At 40.4% G+C, this 27,797-nt stretch overlaps 1 protein-coding gene across 3 annotated transcripts in view; it reads right to left on the bottom strand.

The window, feature by feature from the left end:
- Nucleotides 1-27,797, bottom strand: part of LOC149316472 (transforming growth factor beta receptor type 3-like) — a 182,764-nt gene that overhangs the window by 89,844 nt on the left and 65,123 nt on the right. For all 3 annotated transcript variants that reach the window (XM_089515596.1, XM_089515597.1, XM_089515595.1), the window contains exon 3: nucleotides 16,990-17,174. In XM_089515596.1, coding sequence (XP_089371722.1) covers nucleotides 16,990-17,174 — 185 coding nt within the window. The remainder of the gene's footprint in view (nucleotides 1-16,989; nucleotides 17,175-27,797) is intronic.

Consider the following 27,797-nt stretch of genomic DNA (forward strand, 5'->3'; position numbering starts at 1 on the left):
GGAAGTGAACTAAGATCCTGTTTGTCAATTTTAGTCCCAAATACTGATAGCATTAGCACAGATTGGGGGTGGCTGGTTCAGGACGGGGCCTTTTTTCAGGTCCAGGTGCAACTCTGACCAATATGCATGGCCACAAAAAAAAATCCATAAATTAAAAAAGGGCATTTATCAGCACTAAGCTGAAGCATTTCGACTTGAAAATAAGACCCTCTATTGACTTTTAACTTCCAGGTAAGTGTGCAAAGGATTTTTGTTTTAGTCCATTAAAAATGAACAAGGTTGTATGTATCCATTTCTAGTCATTCTCACTAATACACTTCGGCAGGCCACTTAACAGGGTTTTTTTCATGGCCTAATTATAGGAAAGTGTTTTTAAGCTACAGTTCCATGGATTGATCTGCATTTCTGTAAAATGAAAAGGTCAGTTCAGTCCACAGATTACGTATTTCTCCAGCTGGGTTATGAGCAGGATAGATCACTTTACAGGTGTGTTTCAGAAGAATAAAAACCTCAGTCAAATACAGGAAATGTCAAATTTAGAATGAAAAGTTATGCTGGAAATGTAAAACAAAGTCCCCCTTCCCCACCTAGAGCCAGCATAAAAAGAAAGTATACGAGTCACAGGGGACTGAAAGCATTTGAGCTTTAACACTGGGCTCTGTTAGGTATGTCCATATTTATGCATTAAAGATGAGAAGATATATGGCATGTATGTTAAGAACAAAAACTTGTGTTTTTCTACTGACTTCTCCCACCATCCAGTCTAAAATGGGAAACTGAAGCCTGAGTTATCCAGAATAATTCTGAAGCATGACTGCTACATGTATTAGCAAATGAAGGTTTGCTGCTTTGAGCCAAAGCAAATAGGTTCCTCAAACTGAATGATCTCTTCTTCTACTCTTCTTCTTTCCTACACACATTTCCTTTCCTATCCATGTTCACAGCAAATTGTAGTTTAGCTACTTCATCCAATTACCAGTAAATATGGTTTGTTCAAACCATAGCTTTCCTATATACCAGGATCCCAATCTACAGTTTGATACTGGTTTACTATTTTCTTTGCGGGTAAACTGTGATGAACTACATCTGGATGCTATGACATGCCACAGTTTGCTGCTATATAGAAGTAGCTGTCTCTAATTTCTTCCCCTTGTACTCAGAGGTAAGGAGAAATAGAGGAGGGAGCACACAAGCTTGAACCTTAGACCCATCTGTAATCATAGATTGTTCCTAACCTTCTCATAACTAAGGTTTGTTTATGCACCTTCCATTTTCCCCTCCCCTTTAACAGAAGATTAGCGTGGTTCCCAAACTTTGGTCATCCAGGTGTCTGGGACTTCAGCTCTCAGAAGCCACCCAGTTTGGTCAAGAATCAGGAAATCTGGGAGTTAAAGCCCAAAACATCTGGAGGACCAAAGTTTGGGAACCACTGACAGAGTTAATACTCCTGGTTTGTTTACACTGCAATTTCCTAATTTAATCCTGCTTTGAAATCCTTGGTTGTTGACTAACTGTGGTTTATACAAAAAAAGAAGAAGCTGAAAGCTTTCAGATTTTCCCTCCTCATTGCCAGCATGAATTGCCAGTTTGTACATGCTGGTACAAACTGGTACAAATTATTATTTTACTATACCACTATATGCTGCCTACATCTATGATCAGCTATGAATAGATTGCTGCCAACCACTTGCACTACTTACCCCTGCAATTCTCCTCCTACTTCAGTGACAGTTCCATTGTTTTGAAGCAAGTCAGCAAATGTTAGACTTTTTTTTAATTGCCCTGCTTTCTCTTTTTGCTTTGGCCAAATCTAAAACCCCATCCAGCATAGCCTCTTCCAAAAATATACCAGCTTCCTATATATTCTAATGCTCATTTTTAAAGAAAGAAACAGCTGTAGTTAAGGCCTGCTCTGCTTGAAATAATTGGTTCTTATCTCTTTAAGAGTAAACTAAGATTATCCTCCTGTTCCTGTTGGACATACAACTCTAAACAAATAGACTTTTGGCTCATATACAACTTCCTCTGAAAGGTTTGGTGGTTAAACCAGAAGAGGGATCCAAATTCAATGACCAGTAATTTTGAGCTGGCTTAGAAAATAACCCAGAAGAGATTCCAGTCCAGAATAAATAAGATGAAGAGGCCACATGAAGGAAGACAGGATTTTCTGTGTAAGCAAGAGTTACTCATTGGGTAAAAGGGACTACAGAATGTTGTTTTTAATATATAAATATAGTTAAAAACACTAAACTAATCAAATGAAGAACATCTGGCACCATTAATTGAATCACAGTTCTCACAGTTAAGACTGGTACAAATAACAGCATAAAAATTAGCAACGATTCTGAATGAGATTAGAAAATCATAGGACTGCTTGAGGGAAATAATGGGAAAGCAAGAGTCACAGGGGTCTCAACACTTTTGAAAACAAACTGGATAAATTCATGGTGAAGGGTACAACATGATTAAGTTTCAGTATCCAACTTTTACTGTAATGCATTGGGATTCAAAAGGAACTTCTATCTCCTGAAATCTGGGCTTGTTCTTCTCACAGTCTGCGGTCATGACTGACCCATGGAACAGCATCAGTTTCATAGTTAAATTGTTCACCAACAGACAGCTGGATTTAGGCTATGTGAGTGTGCCATTATGGCAGTCCTCCATCATGAATGTGTATTGCCTGGTCATTCTTTCTAGAAATTGCACCATACCCTACTTGAAACACTTCCAAGACATAGCTGTATTAGTCTGGAAAATCAGTATGCAAAGGGATCTTGTAGCACCTCCAGAGACTAACTGAAAGAAAGAAGCTGGTAGCATGAGCTTTCATAGACATGAGCCTACTTCCTCAGATGCATGCATGCTCATGCTATCAGCTTCTTTCTTTCAGTTAGACTCAAAGGTGCTACAAGATCCCTTTGCATACTTAAAACATTTCCAGGCAAACTAATTGATTTTAATGCAAGTACAGCAGTGTACGAGAAGTAGCTGCATACTCACATTCCTTCACAAGTTTTAAAACTGTTTCTTGGTTTTTAATGAATGTTTTAAATTGCTAGGAGACAGGCACTATCCAGCCTGAAAGTTAATTCATATTACACTTTATCAGAGCTTTGAATTTGGGGTATATAGAACACAGATGGTTTGGCAGTGGGACTGTGAAGAAGGAAGGAAATCAAATGCAGAAAGTAGAGATGGTGAGAATTACATGATTAACCCTGTGTTATTGGCAGCAAACAGTATAGTGGACCCACATCCTGGAATTAATTAAGCCAATTAACATGGTTATCTCAATTCAAGTCTCTGGAGCCAGATGGAAGCTTCTTAATGAATTGGAACTCAAAAATCCCTTGCTTTAATTTCCCGTTGGTTTTCTTTGTTCCACAATGGCCACTTTAAGGTTTGAAGACTATCCCCCTATAGGTTTTTAAATATTGGCTTTTGAGTATCAGATTATATACAGAGACTGACCTGTTTATTCTAAGCAAGTCAATGTATGAACTGATGTTGTGAATGTCACAGTTAGATCCTGGTGGTGTTTCAAGAGAGGATATGCACAGAGAGCTGGCATCTGTGTTCATCCATGTTTGTATCTATGTTGCCTCACCTGTTGTTAATGAGTAGTTAATATTGAGAAGCAATAGGGGTATAATATTACGACCAACTCTTGGTACTCGCAGACTTGCCATCTGAGGAATTGAGCATCTGTGGATGGCAAGTCTGCATTGTCGCCAATGGTTGCACATGCATGTGGCCATGCCACCATTAGAAACAGCCCACATTGTCCCCAATGGCAGTGTGTGCACACAGCTGCACTGCCATTAGGGACAAGGGGACTTCACCTGAAGTCCTATTCTCCCTAATGATGCAACTGCATACAAATGCTGCCATTGAAGTTCCATTGTCCCTAATAGCAGTGCAGCTGTATGTGCACGCTGCTATTGGAGACAACAGAACTTGACCATCCATGGATTTTGGTATCCACAGGGGGTCTAGAATGGATCCCCTGTGGATACCGAGGGCTGACTGTATTGAGTTATCGTTCACCCAAATATCATAAAGGACCAGCTTCTGTATGATCTTAGAAGTAAGCAGGGTCAGCCTTGGTTAATACTTGTATGGGAGATTATCAATGAATATGTGCTATAGGCTATATTTCAGAGGATGAAACTTGCAAAACCACCTCATGGGGTCATTGAAAGTCACTAGGTGACCTGAAGGTACATTGTTGTATACTTTGAAGCGGTTTCTGATTTATGGCATCCCTAAGGCAACCCTATCATGGAGTATTCTGGGGCTGAGAATGTGTGACTTGCCTAAGTCACCCAGTGGGTTTCCATGGGCAAAAGGGGAATCAAACCATGGTCTCCATAGTCCTTGTCCAACACTCAAACCACTATACCAGTGATGGCGAACCTATGGCACACAGAATTCACTAGAGTTTGTCACTAGAAATCTAGAGGGACACAGCACTTTGCGATAAATAAGTGGGTTTGGGGTTGCAGTTTGGGCACTCATTCTCGTTCTCCATCACTGCACTATACCATGCTGTCTGTCTGAAGGCATGTGCGCGCACACACACACACAGACACACACAATTTAATCAAAGTTGCTCCTCTAACACAATTTAATCAAAGTTGCTCCTCTAATCAAATCCACTTAAAGTAGCACAACTGATAGATGTAGAAGGTTACACAGAGTATCAAATGCCAAAAGGAAAATAGGTGGGTTGTCCTCAAAGTATTTTCCTTCCAGTAGATAGCAGTTTCTTAAAACAGCCTCAGCAGAGACAGAGCAATCAATAGCAGACACCATGGAAATATGTTGTCTGGGCTCTTCTCTTTTTCTTCTTACACATTTGTTACAGAATCATCCTAAAGTAATAAACAACAGTAAGACAGTGCCCAGAAATTCTTACTAACTGCTACCATCCCAATTCTACGTCAGAAAAAAAAAAGGGGGGGGGGATTGTCGCATTGGAGGACAAAAAGAAATAGCTTCTAGCTACTCATGTTCCTCGACAGGGAACAGCCACCTAATAACCATCAACTCATAACATGCCGCCAAAGCCTTAAGGTGGGAACAATTTATCAACTGATCTATATTTCACTGTTTGACAAAACCTACTGTACAGCCAGCCTCTCATGTTCTCTTCTGGTACCAATTGTTCTATTTCTCAAAATCCACGTCTCTGTTCTTCTTTTTGCTTCCAAGAATGATTCTGAGAATTTTTCTGGTTTAAATGTTTTATTTCTCATAGACAGGAAACAAAACAAAACAAAACAAAACAAAAACTACAGGATTCCAGGAGTTCAGAAGTCTTTATCCCACTGGATATTCTTAGGGTGGGACAGAGTGGGGAGACCATTTTTTAATATATGTAAAGCAGCAGTTAAAAGACTATGAAGCAAGCATTTCCATGCTGTGATCTCTCTCTCCAGGCTGAACTGTCATTCTCAGTATGACAGGACATGATGTTATGTAATTTCCAGTTCTGAGATTTGGCTGGAAAAATGACTGGGTTTAAAGTTTTTTTTCTGGATGAAGGTAGAAGTTAGAAAAGGCAAAGAGACCCCCCCCCAATGTCCTTTTGGGTATGGTATGAGGACATTTTAGCTCAAAATTAGCCCAGTTTTAAAAATAAAAACCTATGGGTCTGGGAGATGTTGTTGTTGTTGTTGTGTACCTTCAAGTAGATTCCGACTTATGGCAACCTTAAACCCATCACAAGGTTTTCTTGCCATTTGTTCAAAGGACATGGGGACCATAACAGGGTGTTCCAATGCTATGTTGTCACCTCCCCTTGCTATAAAAGAATAAAGGCACCTACACTTTTGCTGTCACAGATTTCACCCAAGTCATCTGCTTGTGTTACCTGTGTTATCTATATTGTGTTGTGTTACCAGTTCCTGTCCCAACAGGAATTCAACTGTCCCTTACTGAAAAAGTTTCCTTGTGCTTCCAGGCAGAATTCAAAGTGCTGGTTATGACCACTGAACCCTATATGGCTTAGGTCCAGATTATGTGAAAGCCTGTATTACTCCATGTGAGCCTACTCTAGTCCTGCAGTCTTTGGGTGAGAGCCTCTTCTCTGTCCCAACACTATTCCAGGCTCGTCTTGTGGGTTCTTAGTGGGTGCTCCTAAGCCAAGGAACTCTCTTCTGAAGAAGGCTTGGTTGGCTGCCTCCATGGTTTCTTTTTGCTGGCAGGAAAAGACTTTCTGATTTAAACAGGCCTTCAGTCTTTAAATGGTTGAAATGAAAGGTTGTGCAGTAGGTGTGCCGTTTTTTATATGTAATGTGTATTTAATGTGTTTATAATTTTTATATTAATGTTTTAACTGGGTTGATTAATTGCCTTTTAAAATTTTTATACCCCACGACTGTTTTCTCCATTTTGTTTTAATTGACATTGTAAGATGCTTTGTGTCTCTTTTTGGGAGAAAAGCATGAAATCAACCAAATCAACCAACCAGTCAATAATAATAATAATAATAATAATACAATAACAATATCATGCTTTCCCCCAAAATTGGGACTCAAAGCATCTAAACATTTAAAAGAACAATACCGTTAAAAACATACAAAAAGTGAGCATTAAATTATTACAGTATTAAAACACACCACACATTAAAAGGATAAAATGCAGTTAAAAAGATAAAAGTTCTTTAAAACTGCACAGCACACCACTAGTCCGGTCATTAAAAACTTCCTGTTTTAAAACCCTGTCTGAATAAAAAGGTTTTAGCCTGCCAACAGAAGGCCAACAAGGATGGGAACATTTTGGCCTCCCTGGGAAGGGAGTTCCAGAGTCTAGGGGCAGCCTTTCTTGCTTCCCCACCAACTGTTCTTGCAGTGGGAGGGGGGGGGGCTGAGAGAAAGGCCTCTTCTGATGTTCTCAGACCCAGGCCAGCTTATACAGTGAGATACCAGATAGCTGGACCTTCCAGATAGCTGGGACCAGCACTAAATAGGGCTTTATAGGTCATAACCAGCACTTTGAATTATGCCCAGAAACAAACTGGCAGCCAATGGAACTGTTTCAACAGTGGAGTTGTATGATCTCTGTAACCTGGCCCAGTTAACAGTCTACCTGCAGCTCTTTGGAACAATAAACCATGAATATCTGAATTCTATTTGGATGGCAGTAGAAAGCAACAGACCTAGCTCTGGATTTTCTGGGAGCTTTATAAAAGCTGCTCTTGGTGCTTCTACATTTCCTGCTGCAGTTAGGACATCACTCTGGCAGACAACACACAGCCCATGCTGTCAGGGGGATTCATAAAGTTGTCATTCTCAAACTAACCTTTCCAAGTTCTGGGCATGGTCTCTTGCAGAGAGGGACATCTTGCCTCTCCCTTCTACCCTAACAAAAGCAGTTGAGGTTATCTGCCAGTTGTTTCTGCAGATGAACTAACAAAAATTATGTCTATAGATTCTGCAAATTAATATAAAATAAACTTTCACAACAACAAAATATGATGTGAATCATGTAGCTCTCCAGATGGACTGCATTTCTCAGCATTCCTTACCATAACTATGCTGGCTAGGATTCCTGGGAGCTGCCACCAACAATATCTGGACAGTTGTATGATTCTCACTCGATGGTATACTCTGAAGATCTACAGCATATAAAGAATTGTGCTGTTGCTGTGAAGATGACTGAATTAAGAACTAAGAAGAATTACAATTTCCATTGTTGCAACTGTATGCCTTCAAGTTGTTTCCAATTTATGGCGACCCTACAGCAAATCCATCATGGGATTTTCTGGGGATGAGGGCATGTGATTCCCACAAGGTCACCCAGTAGGTTTCCAGGGCCATGAGGAACCAAACAATCTCCAGAGTCATAGTCCAACGCTCAAACCACTACACCAAATGTTGGCTCCTATAATTTCCGTACCTACATTCAATTTTCTTTAACACTTCCCACATGAGGTTAATTTTTATCCCTTCCCTATCTTTATTGTGAGCTGAGTGTGTAATGCTCCAGGCATTTTAACTTTTACAGCTGCCTGTCTGTAATTAAGAAAGATTTAGAAATACATCTATGAAAGATGTTTGAAGGCAGCTTTCATCTTTAAAGACCTCCGTGCAAAACTTCTTCGCTGCTAATCTGCACAGTATCGCACTGCTTTTGCAAACATTTAGTAGCTACTGATAGGTTGAGCATTATTAGAAATGTGTTATACCTGTAAAGAAAAAAAAACATAAATAAATCTAAAACTTCATGCTAATTAACTGAATCAGTACATTCCAAAAAGAGTGATTTGAGTGTTAGAGTACAACTCTGGAGACCAGCGTCTGAACCCCTATCCATGGAAACCCACTAGGTGACCTTGGGCAAATCACACTCTCTCAGCCTCAGAGGAAGGAAAAAATCTCTCTGAACAAATCTTGCAAAGAAAGTCCTGTGATAGGTTCACCTTAGGGTTGTCATAAATTGATAATGACTTGAATAATTCAGTATTGTACATATAATTGGAGAGTTGACATGATATAGTGATGTGAATTTTGGAATCGGACTCCAGAGACCACGGTTTGAATGCTCACTGAGCCACAGAAACCTATTTGGTAATCTTGGGCAAGTCACACTCTCTCAGCTTCAGAGGAAGGCAATGGCAAACCTCCTCTGAATAAATCTTGCCTAGAAAACCCTAAAATAGAGTTGCCTTAGGTCAGCATCAACTTCAAGGCACATAATTAATAATAATAATAATAATAATAATAATAATAATAATAAAAATTTATTTATATACCGCCCTGTGGTGAACCAATCCGGGCGGTTTACAACATTAAAATAACATACAACATAAAAACAATATATTTCCCTCCCCCCCCTTAAAAAGTTATTAAACTGGATATCTAAATTAAAACCACAATAACTAGTTAAAACAACAATAAATTAAACAAAATACCAACCGATAAACCACTGCCACTTCAGTTCTAAAGAAAAGAAAAAAAGGGGGGGGGGGGGTTGGAGACATTACTGAAGAAGAGGGAGATCCTGAGGTCCTGAGGCCAGGATATTTTAGTCTGGAAAGGCCTGCCTGAAGAGATCCATCTTGACAGCCTTTTTGAAGCTGTCCAAAGATGTTAATTGATGGATCTTGTCCGGCAGGTCGTTCCAGAGCCTGGAGGCGACACAAGAAAAAGCCCTCCGGGAGGTCGCTGTAAGCCTCGATTTTTGAGGTTGCAACAAGTTCCTCCCAGAGGACCGGAGGGTGCGAGGAGGATTGTATGGGAAGAGGCGGTCTCTGAGATAGCTTGGACCCAAGCCATTTAGGACTTTAAAGGTAATAACCAACACCTTGTACTGGGCCCGGAAACCGATAGTCAGCCAGTGGAGGGACCTCAGAACCAGAGTGATGTGGTCCCTTCTAGATGTTCCTGACACAAGCCTGGCTGCCATGTTTTGAACCAGCTGTAGTTTCCGAACCAGGCACAAGGATAATGTCAACATATTCTTAACAAATATTGCTCTAGTTGAGTTAGGTTTTTAAAAGAATTATATATCACTCACCATGATGGTAGGAGAACGCTAGGAGCTTTTGTCTAAAAACGTAACTTTTCCATACTCTGCTTAGGGGTAAGAGACAATGAGGTAAGCAAGAAACAGAAACAGAACTCAGGAAATTGGAAAGAGAACAGGAAAGTGGTAGCCACCATTAAGAGGACTCTCTAAACCAGTGGGCACACTTCTGTAGAACTCAGGATGTTAGCTTTGTCCTAAAGACAAGGAACTTTCCACTGTGCAGTGCTAGAATGGATTAAGCAAAGCCTTTCACCCTACAACATTCTTAGATGGAAAAAGAGTAAAAAGAGGGATCCATATTAGTGCCTTCCCTGCCCATCAATACACTTTCAGTTTCTACTTTTCCACCCACATTTGCTCAGCCACCATAAGCCACTGAAGAGAGTTCAGCTAGGAGCAACCAGCTGGTTGTGGAACTGAAGTCCACAAAAATATGACCCACTAAACTATTTCGTAGGATCCAATGGTGCTGGGGGCAGACCAGGTAAGAGGGTTCCAAGTGTAGAAGGATCCACCAAACAGCTAGGTTTTGAGTTAACATGGGGAGGTATGCTTTAAATTTCTTTCCTTTTTTGGAGTATAGTGATTTGCTTTAAACAAGAGTATAGTGATCTGTTTGGGGAATAGTTCTACAACCATAAATGTAGTAGAACTTTCTGTGGTACAGGTTGTCATCATGACAGTCCCTATAGTAACACATACAAGAAAAACTCAAAAATATAGCTACCCAAGTTTTTATCAGGTGATTAATAGGACAATCAAGACATCTCAGAATTCTTTGGATCACAATAGGTTAGCTCATAACACCATACTACACAGTTGTTGGGGAAAAAACATCTTCCCTTCCTGCTACTGTGAGGGGATGTAGATGGTGGCACATGATGTATGTCACAGTTCCTGCCAATGAAAAAGTTCTAGGGCTTTGACTTTGTAAGCCCTGGATCCACTACTTTACTCCCTATAACCAAACATGAGTGGTTCTTATTTCTTGTCATAAGAGGAAATGGCAATCAGAAGCACTTTCACACTATACAGTTATAGTACTATGATTCCACTTTAACTGCCATGGCAACATCCAATGGAATCTTGCAGTTTGTAGTCTGATGAGGCACTAGGGCTCTCTGGCTCAAATTTCTCAACTTTTGTTGTTAAGCAGTGTTGCCAACAAGCCTTGAAGATATTTTCTGGAATGTTTTACCAAAATCCAAAATCCCCAGAATTCCCCAATATTTACCGGAATATTCAGTCAAAATCCCTGGAAAGAAATTAATTAAATTCCCCGGATTCCAGGGAATTCCCTGTTAAGTGCCATCAAGATGTATGGCAACCCTATGAATGAGAGACCTCCATGTCACAGTTCTCTTCAGGTCTTCCAGACTCAAGCCCATGGCTTCCTTAACTGTGTCCATCCAACTGTTGTGCAGACCCCCCCCTTCTTTTCTTTTTTTTTACTTCTGCCTTATCAAGCATTATTCTTTGAACAGATTTTAATTGCCCCACCCTAAATTGCAAATCCCAGAATGGAAGCATGGCAGTTGAAACAGAATCACGCGGTTACAATTGCATAGTGTAGATGAACCCTAGGAATAGACCAAAATATTGGAACCACTGAAAGCAAAATAGGAATAAGTGACCCAGAAATGCACACCTTTGACTCACTTTTGTTTCCCTGCCTCTGATGTTTCCAGCTGTTTTCTTGCCAGTCAACTCTGGAAATGCTTCAAATAATTCAATTTTAACCCATATACAAATACTTTCCCATAATATTCTATTGTATGGGCATAAATAATTTTCAGTGACTTTATCAGAGCGTCAGTGCTTGGAACATGGATATAAAACCAGGCTGCCTTCTCCCTCCAAGTGGCTATGTTTGGGAGATTTTTGTTTTCAACGTGTTTGAAGAGAGTGTTAAAAAATGTAAACCACAAGATTTTGTATATTTATGAGAACTAGGATAAGGGTGGAAGAATGTTTAAAGCATGAGGCCTATGAGAGCTTTGCTGCAAGAAGGCATGTGCCCTCCCTCTCAGCATGTAAGGCATATGCAATTCAGTGGAACCATAACATGATAGGCTTAAGGAACGAAACGAAACACACTTCTAACAAGCCAGCTGTGGGAATGTAATTTTTAATCAGGCTTTCACTACACTCCTGAAATCACCATGTGCTCCTGCAAAGCTTGCCACCTCTTTAAGTGTTAGCAGAAGCATACAAATATATACAGAGCAGAAAATACTGTTTATTCTTCTGAGAAGTGGAAATCACTACGTGGTCAACATATCAATCTCTGCTTTTGCTAAATGTATCAGCAGGCAACAGGAAATGCCACAAGTGACAAGGAAATGGCTGGGGTGATGGGACTATGCATTTCCTTGAATCGAACTTGTGCACTCAGCTTCAATTTGTACAATGGGGGTAGACATAAACCTTTGTTCTGTTTTGTTTTCAGATTCCTAGATTATAAGCAAAAGGGGAGAGGTTGAAATCTGATCTAACCCAGTTGTTTATATCCTTACACTTTCCACTGTTGCCAGCAACCCCTTTCCTAGCTTCCTGCTCATTTTCTCAGTGTCCTTCCCGAATGGCTACGATGGCACAACTTTTGGTTGGAGACAGGAAACAAACGGATTGTGGATATGGAATGTCCTAGACAACAGTACACAAGAGGCTACTACAGACACTCTCAAAAACACCGGAAAAACAGATTTGAAAAACTTGGCTGAGGAAAGCAGCTTAGGTGACTGTGGAGGAGCTGTAGCTCAACTGTAGAAGACACATGCTTCTTCTAGTATGTTCACAGATGATTTTGATTGAAAAAATCAGAAAGGCACTGACAATCAATGTCAACAGTACTTGGGTAGATTGCCAGTCTGATACAGCATGAGACAATTTCCTATGTTCTTACCAGGAAGCAAGGCAGCTGCATGAATTCTACCTATCAACCAGTGATTTGGCATTAAAAATTGACAAGTCTGACTTGAACACACCACTCTCTGTAATCACCTAAACCAGTTTGCTGCTCTCACATATAGAATCCCCCAGTGTTGAAGTAAAATTCATCTACCAATTCATTCTACAGTGGGCCCTCCACATTTACTCGGGTTAAGGGCACAGGACCACCATGAAAGTGGGAAAACCACAAATAATAATAATTAAAAAATACTTTTTTTTTACCTGATTGAATAACTCTCTAGGAATCTTTGGGTCTTCCAGTGGAAACGTATGGTCAACATCCCTTGGAAGTTGACCACAGACCTGTGCTGAAAGACCTGCACATGACTAGAGAAGTGTTACCTCTAGGAATCTCTAGATCCTCCAGTGTGACTCTTTGGCCAACCTCCATTGGAAGACTTGCTTGGGACCTAGAGATTCTTAGAGCTAACACTTCTTTAGTCATGTGTAAATCCTCCAGTACAATTCTATGGTCATCTTTCAAGGGATGTTGACCTGAGATTTGCACTGAAAGACCCACAGGTTTCTAGAGAGTTGTTGTCTCAGGTTTTTTAAAAAAGTGTTAGTGTTGTTGTTTTAATCTGTGGTTCTTTCACTTTCATGGTGGTCCTGTGCCTCTAATGCCAGCAAATGTCAAGGCCCTACTGTAGAATGAACTGGCCGATTAATTTTACTTCAACATTGGGAGGTGCTATACCTGAGATGAGCAGGCTGGTTTAGATGTGATATGGCAAAGCCATATAGCACTCAAAGCTCCTATCTTCAATATGTCACTCGCCCCCGCCTCCATGCATCTGGTGGCAATGGTAGGGCCAGTCCTAATTACTTATTTGGAAGTAAATTGTCTTGAAAGTGCACAAGATACAGCATGGTCTATGTAGCACTGGGATCACTGACTTTTCCCACTGGCTTTACAAACCCTTGGCAGTGGCTTCTCTCTCTTTAGCTTCTAAAATCTCCTTTCCTACCTGATGCTTCAATAGTTCATATTCACAAATACATACTAGTTCACCACTGAACATTTTCATGCCATGTTTTAAAGACATGTGCTATCATACTATGAAATATTTTTCTCTCTTCCCCATCTTCCAATCATTCTGTTTTGATCTTTTCTAAAACCAAACAACATTGCACAAGTTTAACATCAAAAACATGTCTCTTTCAAGCTTTATTTTTTACAGCAATTAGGCAAAATGTTCCTCAGCTCGCATCCCTGGACCAGTGACCTGTTTACTCATTGCACAAGAACCGCTGAAGTCAGGAACACTTCCTATCTGAACAACATTCCTCACCAGTTCAGAATGAAAGACATACTACCAAGGCTAAAGGAAGATGAACTTAAACATTTGTTTATAGTGGTTATGGCATACTTCCAAGAATATTCAGGATAATTTACAACACAAGCAATTTAGCTTTGAAGAAAATGAGGTCCTTCTCCCTTTGAAAAATCTGTTTCTTATTGCGTATCCCTCATGCTTATATCTCAAATGAAGTTAAGCATATTAGATATGCGGGGGATGAGCCAACAGCTCCATATATTTGAAGAGATTTAGATCCTACAGTGGGTTAAAGGAGCTGTGAATATTTGTCAGAGTATTCCAGTTCAGAGGCTAACTATAAGCAAATATGGTAAGAGAGCCCAGATGTTTCTTTTTCTTTTTCCCTTAACAAGAAACCCACATTGGAAGAGGTGGGTTGAGAGCCAAAAAGCGGTATACAGATGGAAGCTGGAACTCCTAGGATGCCATTTTCTCTTCCAGGTTCCCTTCCCTCTCAGATGCATACAACTGAATTTCTTCGGGGACGTGCAGCAATATTAGGCAGAAAGAAATGGTGTGTGGAGGAAACCCCCCAACTATCTTGATTTGCCAGGGTCAGTTATGATTAATCCACTGTCATTTCACTTTTTCAGCTGCTTTTAAAATATCCCAGTTTCTCTCTCCTCCTCCCACTTTCCCCCATACCCTCAGCTTACTTCAGTTACTGAAACTGAATTCAAAGTGCAAAAGTAACTACAGAGTGCAGTCAACACAGGAGTGGAGGGAGAAAGAGAAGGACACCAGGGGACAAAATCTTCCCCTTCTCAGTAGGATCAGGAAAAAGCAAACAGTGGTAGCCTCTTCTAGATTCTGTGCTCTTCCCCAGTAATAACTTTGGTCATCTTGACAATGCTCTGCTGCTACTTGGCCACATGTGTCTGGGCTAAATCTGCGAAATGTTGGAAGATATGGTGGAGAAAGGATTAAACTCACCTCTCTTTCCCCACATTTATATCTGAAATTCTTTCTTATTTTTGAAACAAATTGCAAGACCAACCCTACCATTAGGTACAGTGAGGCAGCCAACTTAACCAGCAGGCACTTGGTATTATGAAAGCAAGTAGAGAAGGGGAGCGAGATTTCTTGGATGCTGGGAGGTCAGAGGACTTGGCTTTCTTGGTGGACTTTCCTTTTCTCTGTCCAAGGTAGAGGGCTAGGGGATAGCCCCAACAAGGGGGGGGGGGGGTTGAAGCAGGCCTTAGCGCCTGTTCATAAAGCACAGCCTTCAGCTGCTTCTTGCCGTTCTTCAACGACAGTATGGTCATCAATTTACAGTGACCACAGACTTAAGGACCCAAACACAAGAGACAGGAGCAATGGCGATTGGAAACTGGGATCTTGCCCCCAAATTTCTCACAGTTCTTAAAGGAACGGGAAGCCATTTCCTCCTCCAGTTTGACGGTGATTGAATTTGTCAGGTAAAATCGAAGTCAGGAAGTCTGTAAGGTCAAGAGATGTACAAACAGAGCCCAGTCCAAGATCCAAATGAGTAGTCAACAAGTCTATGTTCAAAAGCAAAAGTAGTGAGTGATTCCTACAGAGCAAAGTTCCTGACAAGCAGCTAACGCAGTGGACGAAAGAAACTGAAGAAAGAGTGGGAACGCTAGGGGCTTTATAGAGCTACCGCCAAAAATGTGCAATTACAATTCTGCCTAGTATTATTACTCTATTCGGTATTATTGTCTTTTCACTAACAAGGAGAAATGTTTGTCGATTTTCTACCTCATGTAGCAAAAGAAAGAAAGTGGCTAGCACTGGGTAATATGCATCTAGATGTGTATAGTTTTTGGGATGGGAGAGGGTACTAGCCAGGTAGAGAACAGAGCAGAGAGCCTCAAGCAACAAAATCTCTTGCACCAGCACCCGCCCTCCCAATTCCATCATTCTTATGCACATTTGTCAGCCATGTGTAATTACTTACTTCAGCAAATAAAGCCTTTACAATATCCCCTTTATAAATAAGCAGGTATAGTATTTAGTATCTCAAACTAGAATTGGAGAAACTTGGGTTAAAATCTGCTCTCAAGCTGACCTAGGACCTTATCACACTAGTGAAATCCCGCTGAGAAAATGGGTTTTAAATTAGAAAAAAAAACACAAATGTGGGAAGTTTATCAGATGACATTCCTGCAAATGTAAAGTAACGCAGAGTCAAAGTGAAGGCAAAAGGGACAAAAACAGCAGCTTTTTACTTTCGGAGCTTCACAAAAGTAAAAAACTGCCGTTTTTGCCCCTTTTGCCTTTGACTTCACATTATTTCACATCTGCAGGAACGTTGTCTGATAAACTTCATGCATTTGCAGGTTTTTTAAATTTAAATCTACAGTGCGCCAATATCATACGCAGGCACGTCTTACGCAGCTTCCAGCATACACTGGAAGCCGCGCTGGAAAAAAACCTTGTTCCCCCCTGGAAGAAGTAATGGGGCGTGTGAGCACGAGCCCCATTATTTCTAATGGGGCTTGAGCACATGTGTTTTTCCCCTTATGTCGGGGGGGGGGGGGCGGATCCCCTGTGTAGGAAAAGGGCCCACTCTAGTTTAAATCCCATTTCTCAGCAAGATTTCGCTAGTGTGATAAGGTCCCTAGAACTAGTTATTTTTTTCCCCCTTAACCTAACTTAACAGTCTTGTTGTAGAGATAAAATGGATGGAAGGGTTATCAGGTCCAATACTTTAGAGTTCCTCCAAAGAAGAATGAAATTAAGATGTAATAAATAAATACCAGTAAATAAAAATATATTTTATATGACCATGTTTTGTTTACTTAGTAAAAGCATCCTGGGCACAGATCAGTTAAGATGTCCACACTCTGATGGCACAACCATCTTGCTTCTCACTTGATGTAAAGCTTGTCAGAGGCAGAATACATTGTCTTGCAGGATTCAGAACCACAATAAGGAACATCCCATTTCAATCTGGAGAGAAGAGGCTCCACAACATATCCACGGCATCATTTAGCTGCCATTACAGATTCGTGCACAAAATCCAAGAAAGGACTTATACTAGAGTGAGTTACCCCTGGTTATGTCAGTGTAAGTCACCAAGAGGAATCTAGCCCGTGTGTTCTCCTTTGTTTTGTCCCTAACTAGCCACACCTCCACCATCACTTCCAGACCATTGTGTTTTCTTCTTAAGGACAATGTTGCTTGAAAACCCAAGCCATAGCATGATTTCCCCTTTTACCTCTGTCTCATGGTGGCCAGAGCCTTCTTCGGGTCTCCTCAGGTTGAGGACATGAACCTCCTGCGGCAATGCAGCAGTTCCTTTGCTTGCACAGCCAGATAAGACTGTAAAGCTCTCCAGCAATGCTTGAACTGGATGTGAGCTGTTGACAGGCGACAATACACACTGATTTGTAGGCACAGGACCTGTGGAGTAAATGACAAATGAACAGCATTGTGAGGGGAAAGGTTTTGAAGGAGGCAAAAATTTCATGGGATCTAAAATACTGGAGGTCGAGCCCTTGCTGGTTTGGAGCAGGGACTTTGGTTTCACAGCATCTGCTTTCTGAAATTGCTTGTCAGTACTACTCTGACCAATGATGCCTCTTTTGGGTTTTCAAAAACCTACTTGTTCCAGTTTCTAACAAGCTTTACCAGATTGATGGGTTTGGTTGTATATTGCTCATGCTGCTTTCTCAAATGAAAGCAATCCACACAAATTAACAAATAAACATAAAGAACACATAGACAGTTTTCTCACTGGCTGCTTGAGATCGAACGTTGTTATAAATACAAACTGCAAATAATTCAAATTAATAATATGAAAGACAAACAGTAAAAATTGCAACAAAAATAAAATGAATGAAAAAAATGGGTGCAAAAGTAGCTGCAAAATAAAACATGCCTTTTACTTTTTGAAATGAGGGGGAGGTTTCACAGTAGCCAATTAATCATTTCTGGTGAGAAATAAGATCTTTTGTAGAAGCAAGACCCCCAGATGAAAACAATGGGCCTCAATTCTGAGTTGGCCTGTTTAGGATTGCAGTACAAGGATCCTACAGCGCATTTTCTTTGAGTAAATAAAAAAACCTCAGTTGATTTAGATCTGAACACAATATAAAGGTTAGGCTGAAAATCATGTATAGAACATCTACCTCAACAATAACCTGAGGTCTAACCTGCACTTCAGAAATAATGCAGTTTGACACTGCTTTAACTGTCATGGCTCAGTGGTATGGAATTCTGGGATTTGTAGTTTTGTGAAACATTTAGCCTTCTCTTTCAGAGCACTCTGGTGCCACAACAAACTATAAGTCCCAGAATTCCATAGCATGGAGCCATGACAGCTAAAGCAGTGTCAAATTGCATTTTTTTCCACAGTGCAGATAGATCTCATTTCCACTTTATGAATTTTAACAGCATTTACACAGGTCTACAGCCTTTAGGGACACTTTTGTGGTTTGTGGTGATGTCATCCATTGTTATACATAACTTATCTGAAATGTGTTCTCCTAGGTCAATTAGCACTGAAGAAATTTGTGGTTTTTCTAAACTGTACTACTGCCTAATCTAGTGATTTCCAGTTCTTACAAGTTAGATCTGTGATAGGAAAGTTCAAGATCTGGCTCAGCCAGAAATTCACTGGGGGATCTCAGCAATGACCTTTCCACCTATATATCCTAATCTACAAGGCAGGAATGATGTTGACATGTCTTAGTTCTTGCAAGAGAAGACTGTGCACCATTCTATGCAATATAAAATAAACATTAGTATTTCAGATTAAAGGGTTGTTAAGAAAGTACTTTTGAGCAAAATATTATAAAGTAAAAAAGCAGACATTATTGCAGATGTATTCATTAAATATCCTCATTGCATATCTGGGAAATTGTCCCCTCCGCTACACATTCATTGCATTCCTTCTGATGTTGCACCGTTGTATAATTCAAACATTGCTCAGAAAAGCGGCCACAATACTATGGATATTTATCATCAAACAAGCAAGCTAGACTGGGTGCACAGTTTGTTGGGTCTGATAATAACTACACAAGCTGATAACAGCCTCCTCTGGCTCCAAATTCAGTGTATGTCCTTGCACATAGCCCCCATAACGTGATATAGTATCATATATTTCAGTTCTGTATGAAGCACTGTGGTGGAGGTATAGCAAAACAGCATGACAGCTGAAGAGTGTGGAGGAGTTTACATACAAAGTACATCTGCAGGAAGCTAAAGCAAGGCAAATATTTATGAAAAGCCACCCTGCTTCCCCAGATCTATGCACAAGCCCACAATGATCATCAGAGATTCTGCCTGTTTTTCATTCCAGAGGTCACTGAAGGAGGACTGTGGTTTTAGCTCTTGCCTCACATACTTCAGCATTAGTCAAGACTGTAGCTGAATTCAAGTTAAGAAGGAGGAAAAAAGATAATTGCTTAGGATATACCTCCTCCTACAGGAGTCCCCCATCACACCTACAGTGATAGAGGTCCACTCCAGCAAGTACAGGTTGGGTCTCCCTTATCTGAAATGCATGGGACTGCAAATGTTTGTGAGTTTGAGGGGTTTTTTTTCCTCCAGACTTTGGAATATCTGCATATATGTCACAGAGATGTGCAAAATGTAGGGATGACTACTTGACATAGCAAGTGTTTACTGTGAATGCAAAATGATGTTGCTGTCAGGATTTCACAGGTTTCCATGGCTGAGTGGGGATTCTAACCCTGTTCTCTAGAGCCCTAGTCAAACACTCACTGGCATCGGGTACTATGAATCTTAATCTGAATGGATGAGTGGGTTGAGTGGAATAAACATTTCCTGCTCCACATCAAGCCACAAATGTCTTCAATCATTCCTGGTCTAGATGGCTTCTGACAGACATATACATTTCACAATGCTATATCCATGTCACCAATCACAACAGAAAAACACCACATTGGCCATCTATGGTCCGTGAGTCCTCATCTCCCTCCCAAAAGTGTGTTCAGCATCAAAACAAACTCTTCCTTGCTGTGGTAGCTTACTTGTCCATTGCCAAACCACATACCAGCTTCTATGGAAAGTATGCTAAATTTTCTTTGGAGGCCACATCATGGTGTTTTTGCCTTTAAACCAACCTCAGTTACTAGCAGCTTCCTATACATTTACCATTTACAGAGAGGCCCTGTACTAGCCCTAGCTAGGAATAATAATTTTACTTCCTTGCTCACTAAGAAAGCCCTGTGCATTCATAGTTCAAAACCTCTTAATTCTCCCTTCACTTGATTTCAGACCCATTCATTTCAGCGGGGTGAAAATCTGCCTATCTCCCAAACTATTTACAGCTCAGCTGCTTGCTAAAACAGATTTTAAAGATATCAAAACAAGAATCACTATACAGGCACCTTGAAAATATAAGAACAACAAAACAGTTGCTCCTGCAATCTTTTCAGTAATCACTCTAGGAACTCTTATAGAAGAGCAGTGTAAAAATCTGTGAAACAGAAAAAATAAACAAATAGATTTCAACTGCTTACAGTTACATTAGAATTAGTTAATTTAATTAATCAGGCATTTTAAAGGCTAGTAAAGATGGACAGCAGATTAAGAATTTTTATGATAGTATGGTAACGAATACTCCTTATTTAAGAAAATCCTATGAAATTTATGGAGTCACCGTAAATTGACAGATGACTTGAAGGCGCACAAACATACTAATAACATGACAGGTACCATGGCATTTTTAAATAAATTATTACTGGATATGCATTCTCCCCTTCAAAAGATTATTGAGTGGAACTTTTGCACTACATATAATCCTGACTTTCACTGTGCCGATAGTTGTTTTTTAAAAAAGAGAGATTAAGAGACAGAGCTACAAATACATTTACACATTAGTATCTCAATTTTTTATTATCCTGCCCGATACGAGAAAATACCTGAATTCAAAACAAGAAAAATCTGTAGAACTCTCGTCAAAGCTTAGAAAATTTGTTTAAAAAAGCAAAGCTGATCTGAGACTGCAAAGGACATACAGAGGAGATTATTTTCATTTTTTGTCTGCAACAACTTGCAGTAGGCATTAAAACAAGGGTAGTAATCCTGCAGAGCACGAATTCAACTGTTTGTGCCCATTTATCTCCTCTGGGTGTCTATTTGGACACACACAACTATTACTGTACTTTAAAAATGCCTTGATGGGTATACCGTAAGCTGCAGTTGTGGAGAAGCGTTCTCTTGTTAAATGCATTGCCAGGGCTATCTCTTAGCCAAACAGCAGGTTGACCAGGTCACAATAGGCTTTCCTACATAAAAGGGTTTAATTCTTAAGGCTGCAAAGCTGTTGCCCTACCACTGGGCCACACTGGTGTTCAATAGGAAGGCCTTGTTTATGTTGGGGATGAAGAAATGCAGTCCACATAAGCTTCATGCTAACCCCACACTGTTTTTTATGGTCTGTGAGCCTCCAAGTGTCCCCACTCTTGATGCCCCTATGGCAATTTTTTGGTGTGTGTGTGAGTTTTCTCCAGAAGTAATTTTGTAGAAAAACAATATCCAGGGTTTCCCAAAACTCCCCACAGTCCTGACCTGCCACAAAGACAGAACAAAATAAACACTGGATGTTAACTGCTGGGCCCTTGATCACCCCCCAATATTTTTGGCCTGGTGGGTCCTGAAGTGAAAAAAACAGCCCCAGATTATGGGAGGTTGCCTATCCTCATATCCCTGCCCTTCCTATTTAATCAGCTGACAAAAGAACCCTGCTTTTCCCACCCATCCTACCCATTCCCTTGATCATCACACTGTTTGTTAAGTGTGGATTATTTACAAGGCAAACCTATACAAGTAAAGCATCCCCAAGTGCTGCTAAAATAAGAAGAAAATAAGAAGAGAAAAAGAAATTATTTTCTGACATAACAAGATCCCTCCCCACTGCCAGCACCCTTTCTCACAGCTACATACTTCTCATGAAAGGACACAGTTCTCATTCTAACATCTGGAAATTATTGAATAGCCTTTTAGTGCCCTGATTTCCCATATCACCAGGCTCCTAATGTTTAACGTGTGTTGTGCTGTCATAAAGCAACAAAGATATGAGAAGAGGAGGGGATATTACAGCCTTGAAGCCAAGATATAACAACAGAGTGGATTTGATTTTGCTTTTAATATCTGACAATAGAATGTGTTCTATTTCCATAGAGAACTCTTTGGGGCCGTCGGCTGAAAATCATAACCAAATCCCACAAACTGCAGGAAATGTGTGCAGCAAATTCTGGAGTCCATTAAGTCTGTTCTGCTGGCTTTCCCATTCCAAATTTAAAGATAGCCCTGGTGGGATTCAGAGTTTGAATCAAAAGAAAGTGCATGTTCATTAGCAGAAATTCACAGAAAAAGCTGTTTGCAGTGTCCACAACCATATGTATATGAAGCTCAAGAGTTTCTCTCAACATCCACAAGAAGAGTGGAATAAACAGTCTTCAGAAGCACTAGGGATATTTGTACTGTGATTCTTTGAAAAGACACAAATTGCCATCTTCTCAGTTCATAGTCTGTGGGGATCTAAATGGTCCTGAAAGCTTTTTGTGCCTAAAAGCTGTCCTTCCACAAAACTTTAAATGCAAAAATCTACACTAAATGGTGATGAGTGCTCAGAAAAGATAGTTGAAGACTGGCATACAATAGGCCTGAAGGCAAGTGAACAGTGGGCTCATTATAAGCTTTTTGCTCTAGTATTTTAAAGCCCAGTACTTTAAACTCCTCCAGTATCTGGCAATTCAAGCCCTGTGCAGACCAGCCTTAAAAGTCATCCTGGGGGCGGATTCAGGCCATCACATCCAAATGACGCATGCCCAGACTCCGCCCCAAGGTAGCGCAATGCCATGTGCCACTCCACATGTTGCATGGCGTCACGGTGCTCTTCTGGCACCAAAGGAGTGCTATAAAGCCATGGTGCTGCGGCTATCACACCCTTTGCAGGGGGCAAGAAGGAGCTACTTTTTGCGGCTCCTTTTTGCACCCTGCAAAGGCCAGACTGGGGCTGCAGCATGCAGTTGCCATGGCCCCGATCTGACTGTAAAAGGGATGGCTATCATCTGTGCCATCTAGGAATTTAAAATCCACAGCAAAGTGCTTCTACCAATGCACACAGCTCCAACAAGGCTGTGAGCCTTTCAAGATCTGGCTCTGTATTTGTGGAACAGTCTTCCTTTGCACCTCCAACTGTAGGAGGATCTTGCCCATTTTTATAAAGACTTTTCTGTGTGATTCACTGGATTATGCTGAGGAGTGTGGCTAAGGTGGCCCAGACAGGTAGCCACTGATGAGGATTTTATTTGTATAAATTAATATATTATTTTTGTATTTTAGCCTATTATGGTATTGTGTTTTCTTGGTTTCACCCTTTAGTGAAAAGGACATTATAAATAAATATTGTTATTACTGTTGCAGAAAGTCACATACAGAGGAAGGTCTCTGGTCTCCATAGTGCCTTATTAAGACTCTCTTGACAGCAGTGCAGTGGATGTGAGCAATGGCATCCTCTCCCCTGCCCCCCAGTTTTGCCTTTTCAAGAACATCTTACAGCCTTTGTTCAACCTGATCTGACCCTATGGCTTAGGGGCTATAATCCACTCTGGGTTTTAGCCCAAGTAGCTATCTGTGGTGCTGAATCATATCCTGCCAAAAGATATGACACCACTTCACTGCCATGAGAGTTACCAGCCATACCATTTCCGGCTGTTATGAGCCTATTCAGCAAGCCAAATGTGGACCTAGAAGCAAGTTTTAATACAGAGTGTGGTGTTGCTAAGGAAATGGTAGCCACAGAATATTGACATAACCTGGTTAAAGCAATGGTGTAGTCCAGTCTGGGGGTGGCAGTCATGGGGGACATCACCAGAGCACTTGAACCTCAGAGAACCTGGCCCCCCAAAGTAGTAAACAAGAGCCAAACCTTTGTATAGATTCTCTGTATTGTCAGTGAGAGATCATTCTTGCTCATCCCTGACAGCTGTTCAGCAAGTAGCTCTTTGTAAAGCAGATCATTTCCTATAGTGATTATTTTATTTTGCTGAGGGACCTTTAAGCAATACTTCTCTGTTATTATATAAATGTGACTGAATATCAAGATGTTTTGAAAGATTAATAACATAGTTTTCCTAGTTCCACACAAGTTTTCTGGCCTGAGTTACAAACTGGTTTCTCGGGTTTTGGGGGTTGGGGTGAGGGTGTTAAATTTTTTTTTTTAAAGTAGTACATTTTCATTTAATTTATTCCATCAGGAATCATTGATTTTAGAGTATCTGAATAAAGGAACAGAAGGAACTGCTGGAGACATGGAACCACAGATAAAGAATAATTTTAATTGCTTTTTTTCCTTAAGTAAGGTATTAAAGAAGGATGGCTGGTTCCCTGAACAACTGGTGATATTGGCATGAAGATGACCACTGGAGGGAAGACCAGCATTACAACCTACAGACTAGATCTGTACAACCCTTCCCCTGTTTTGTGCCCACAGATGTGATAGACTAAAGGGCATTGGATCAGAAAGCCATTCTGGCTAGAGGTAATGTAGGTTGTAGACCTACAAACCTGGTGGGTACCAGGTTAGAAGAATCCTGATTTACACTCTTTGAAACCACAATATTCTTAACTTACCCCCACTTCACTTTAAAAAGTAAGGGAGCCTGACTTGGAGGTCATCTGTGCTCTTTCTTCAGTGAGGTACAGCCATGAATTTTGCAACTGTGATACTTTCCCCAAGTACCATTCTGTGTCTCTGCAACTTGTCTCAGAATGAACATACTTCTTGCATTCCTCTTGGTTTTTACCCACATCAGCCATTTGCACAAGCAAACCTTTTGTAGAACTCCTTTTCTTAGAAAGACTGGAATGTTGATCCTCTCATGTCAGTATCCCCTTGTGGGTCACTCTTACAGAAATGTATGGACCATGCCAGAAACAGTCAAAACCTCGCCTGATGCGGTTAGGGTCCTCTTAGAAAAATAAATGCAAAATCATTATTTTCCATTTCAAAATATTTAAATGCTTTTTCTTTCTTCCAGCACCCCACTCCCTCTTCCAAATGTTTATACAGTGCCAAATTCTGTTAATAATTTTGTACTGTGGTTCATAATTGAAATTGTGACAACTTATGAACTGAGGCACATAATTATTAACCTGAAGAAATATATCTGTCAAATAAAAGGAGTTTCTGCTTATGTGGGGAGTGACTTGAATGAGGAGGAGTCCATGTTGTGGAACAAACTAATTCAAACAAGATTTTTATTTTATATTCATTCTTTTAACAAAACAGGAAACACGTTGCCGATCCATATAGAAAACTATAAATCAATGCAGAAAGATCATTGCAGTTTAGAGACCAATCCTATACATGTCTACTAAGAAGTAATTCCCCCTGAGTTCAGTTGGGATTACTCCCAGGTAAATGGGTACAGGACTACAGCTGTTAGCTATTTCTATCAAATGTTTTTAATACAAAACAAAAACTAGATGATTATTAAGCCTCTTTGATGCCACATCTGTTGAGCATAGCACATGGAACACAACCCAAGATGCAACATCTGTACCAAGTAAACAAAGAAGTATTTGAGACCAGATGTACCAACCTTCCTGCCAAGATACTACTCCTAATGGTAACATTTATGCCAATTTAGTTTACAAATAAAAGTGCTGCTGAGTCTCAGGTGCTGTTCATACACTATTTGGAAACCGAGTTTTTAAAACAACCAACCATGATAGGACCTAAAACTCCTAGGAAAAGTTCCTTTTTTGGACTACAGCAGGGTGGGGGATCTTGGGAGCTATAATCCAAAAAAAGAAAAAGGAAAGGGGATTTTTCCAAGCCCTGCCTATGAATATGCAATTGAGCTGCTGTTGATTTGGCATTGTATATCTTCTATAAGTGTTTCCTCTCGCATATAACTCTTTTGTGGCACTCAAAGATAGAAACGTTTCAGAATTCAGCCCTGTATGCAGTAAAGAACCACAGATTTGCATTTAGGATACTAAATGTTCCTTGTTTACAACCTTTTACTGAAGCTTTGGTTCCTGGAAAACTGGGAAAATGCCAAAGAAGAGAAAAGACTCAGAAAAGAAATGGTGTTGGGCTTATTCATTGTACATAGCTAAATGTTATTATACAATGGTTTTCTCTTACCCCATCCCCTCATTACACACACATCTCCAAAGATAACCCATGAATTTTTCTTGGATTTGAACCTTCTTGCCTTTTGAGGGTTGAAGGGAAAACAATAGATGGAAGTGCTCTGTTTAAGCAACAAGGACCGGAAAACTTTCAGCTAGTTTCACAGTGAAGTTCCACATTGGGGCCCAAGGGAGGAGAGCCAAACAAAAAACACATTGAATCAGCTCTATAAAAATCATAAATAACTCTAATGGGATTTGAAACCATTGTATTTTAGTAGACTTCTACCAAAATGCCTCAACCCAATGCACAGTAGATATGTTTGCTGTACTGCTGAAACTGAGTCATAATAAACCATTTGGTAAATTAAAGACAATAAGTAAGGCACTGCTAGACATTATAAAACCAACAGCATGAGCCCAAGACAGAACTGTATTTATTTTTATATCAAATTATGCAGGCATTCATAAATCAGCAACAAAACACACACACACACAAAAGTAAACACACACTGGACTTCAGCACAAGGCCACAGAAATAAACACATGTCTGTACATTCCTTATCCTGAAAATGAAAAAGAGGAAAATAACTCCCCACTACTTTCCATGCTGTGGTTACTGTACTGTTACCCCAAAAGTCATTAACACAGGATTCCAGAAACCAAAAACCAGAAGATAAAAAAATGTGCTGGTTACTTAGGAACTGTGGACCAGATTTTTATCTGTTCACATTCTTTCTCTCCCATTAGCACCCATTATTTATTTTGTCTTTTTTTTTTACATTTTTGAAAAAGAGTTGTTGCTATACATGTACAGTGCGCACTTGCCTTATGCGGGGATCCATTCTGGACCGACCCCCTGCATAAGGCAAATACTGCGAATGCTCGAGCCCCATTTAAAACCATGGGATTCATGCATGCAGTGCAGTGTGGCACAGGCGCCATTGCCAGTTCCATCATGCGGCTTTTAGCATAAGCTGAAAGCCGTGCATAGCACACATGTGTATGACGCGGGCGCACTGTATAAGCAAGGTGAAGTATAATGGCTAGGAGCAAGTCATGATGTTGATGGTAACTGTTTTGGCTCAGCTGTGAAATCATTTGGGAAAGCAACAATTCTGGTTTCTAGCCTTTAAAAATCATCACATACCAACACTATTACTAAAGTGGAGAGATGGTAGGTAATATGAAAACTGATGCCTGATCTCCAGGATCCTTCCACTACAAAATTTCCAAGGTTTTTTTCTAAGCAAAGAGAAATACAGTGAACCCTCCACGTTTTGCAGGACCCCTGTGAAAGTGGAAAAAACACAAATTAATAAACATTTTTTTAACCTGAGAGAAAACTCAGGAATCTATAGGTCCTTCAGCAGAAATCAGTATTCAACAGCTGCCAGACATTGACCATAGAATTGTGCTGGAGGACCTACAAAGGCTTAAAGAAGTGTTCTCTCTAGGAATCTCTAGGTCTGCCAGCAAGACCTCTGGCAGATGTTGAGCAGAAGTCATGCTGTAAGGCCTAGAGATTCCTAGAAAGAACATACAGTATTAATGAAATCTGTGAATAATCAAATCTGCAAAAGTCAAAGCAACAAATGTGGAGGGTTGGCTGTAATATGGATTTCTGAAGGATTAAGTCTTCAAAAGGATCATACTTTAGCATGGAGGGCCAGACTCATGTGACTCATTCCATACAATTATGGTATCTCTGGTGCTTTACAGACCGCCCAAAAAGGGTGGTCTGCCGGTGCCGTCATTTGCTGTGTGGAGGAGCCTCAGCAGCCAAACCGCGCGGCTCCTTTGCGCAACAAAAAAGAAGCTGCAAAATGCAGCTTCTTCTTGCGGTGTGGAAATGGCGTTGCAAAGCGCCAGTGGCGCACTCATGGCATCATTTCCGCTGTGCGACAT

The sequence above is a fragment of the Sceloporus occidentalis genome, unplaced genomic scaffold, assembly GCF_023333645.1.
Source record: "Sceloporus occidentalis isolate IW3139 unplaced genomic scaffold, rSceOcc1.0.p SCAF_3, whole genome shotgun sequence".
Lineage (NCBI taxonomy): Eukaryota > Metazoa > Chordata > Lepidosauria > Squamata > Phrynosomatidae > Sceloporus > Sceloporus occidentalis.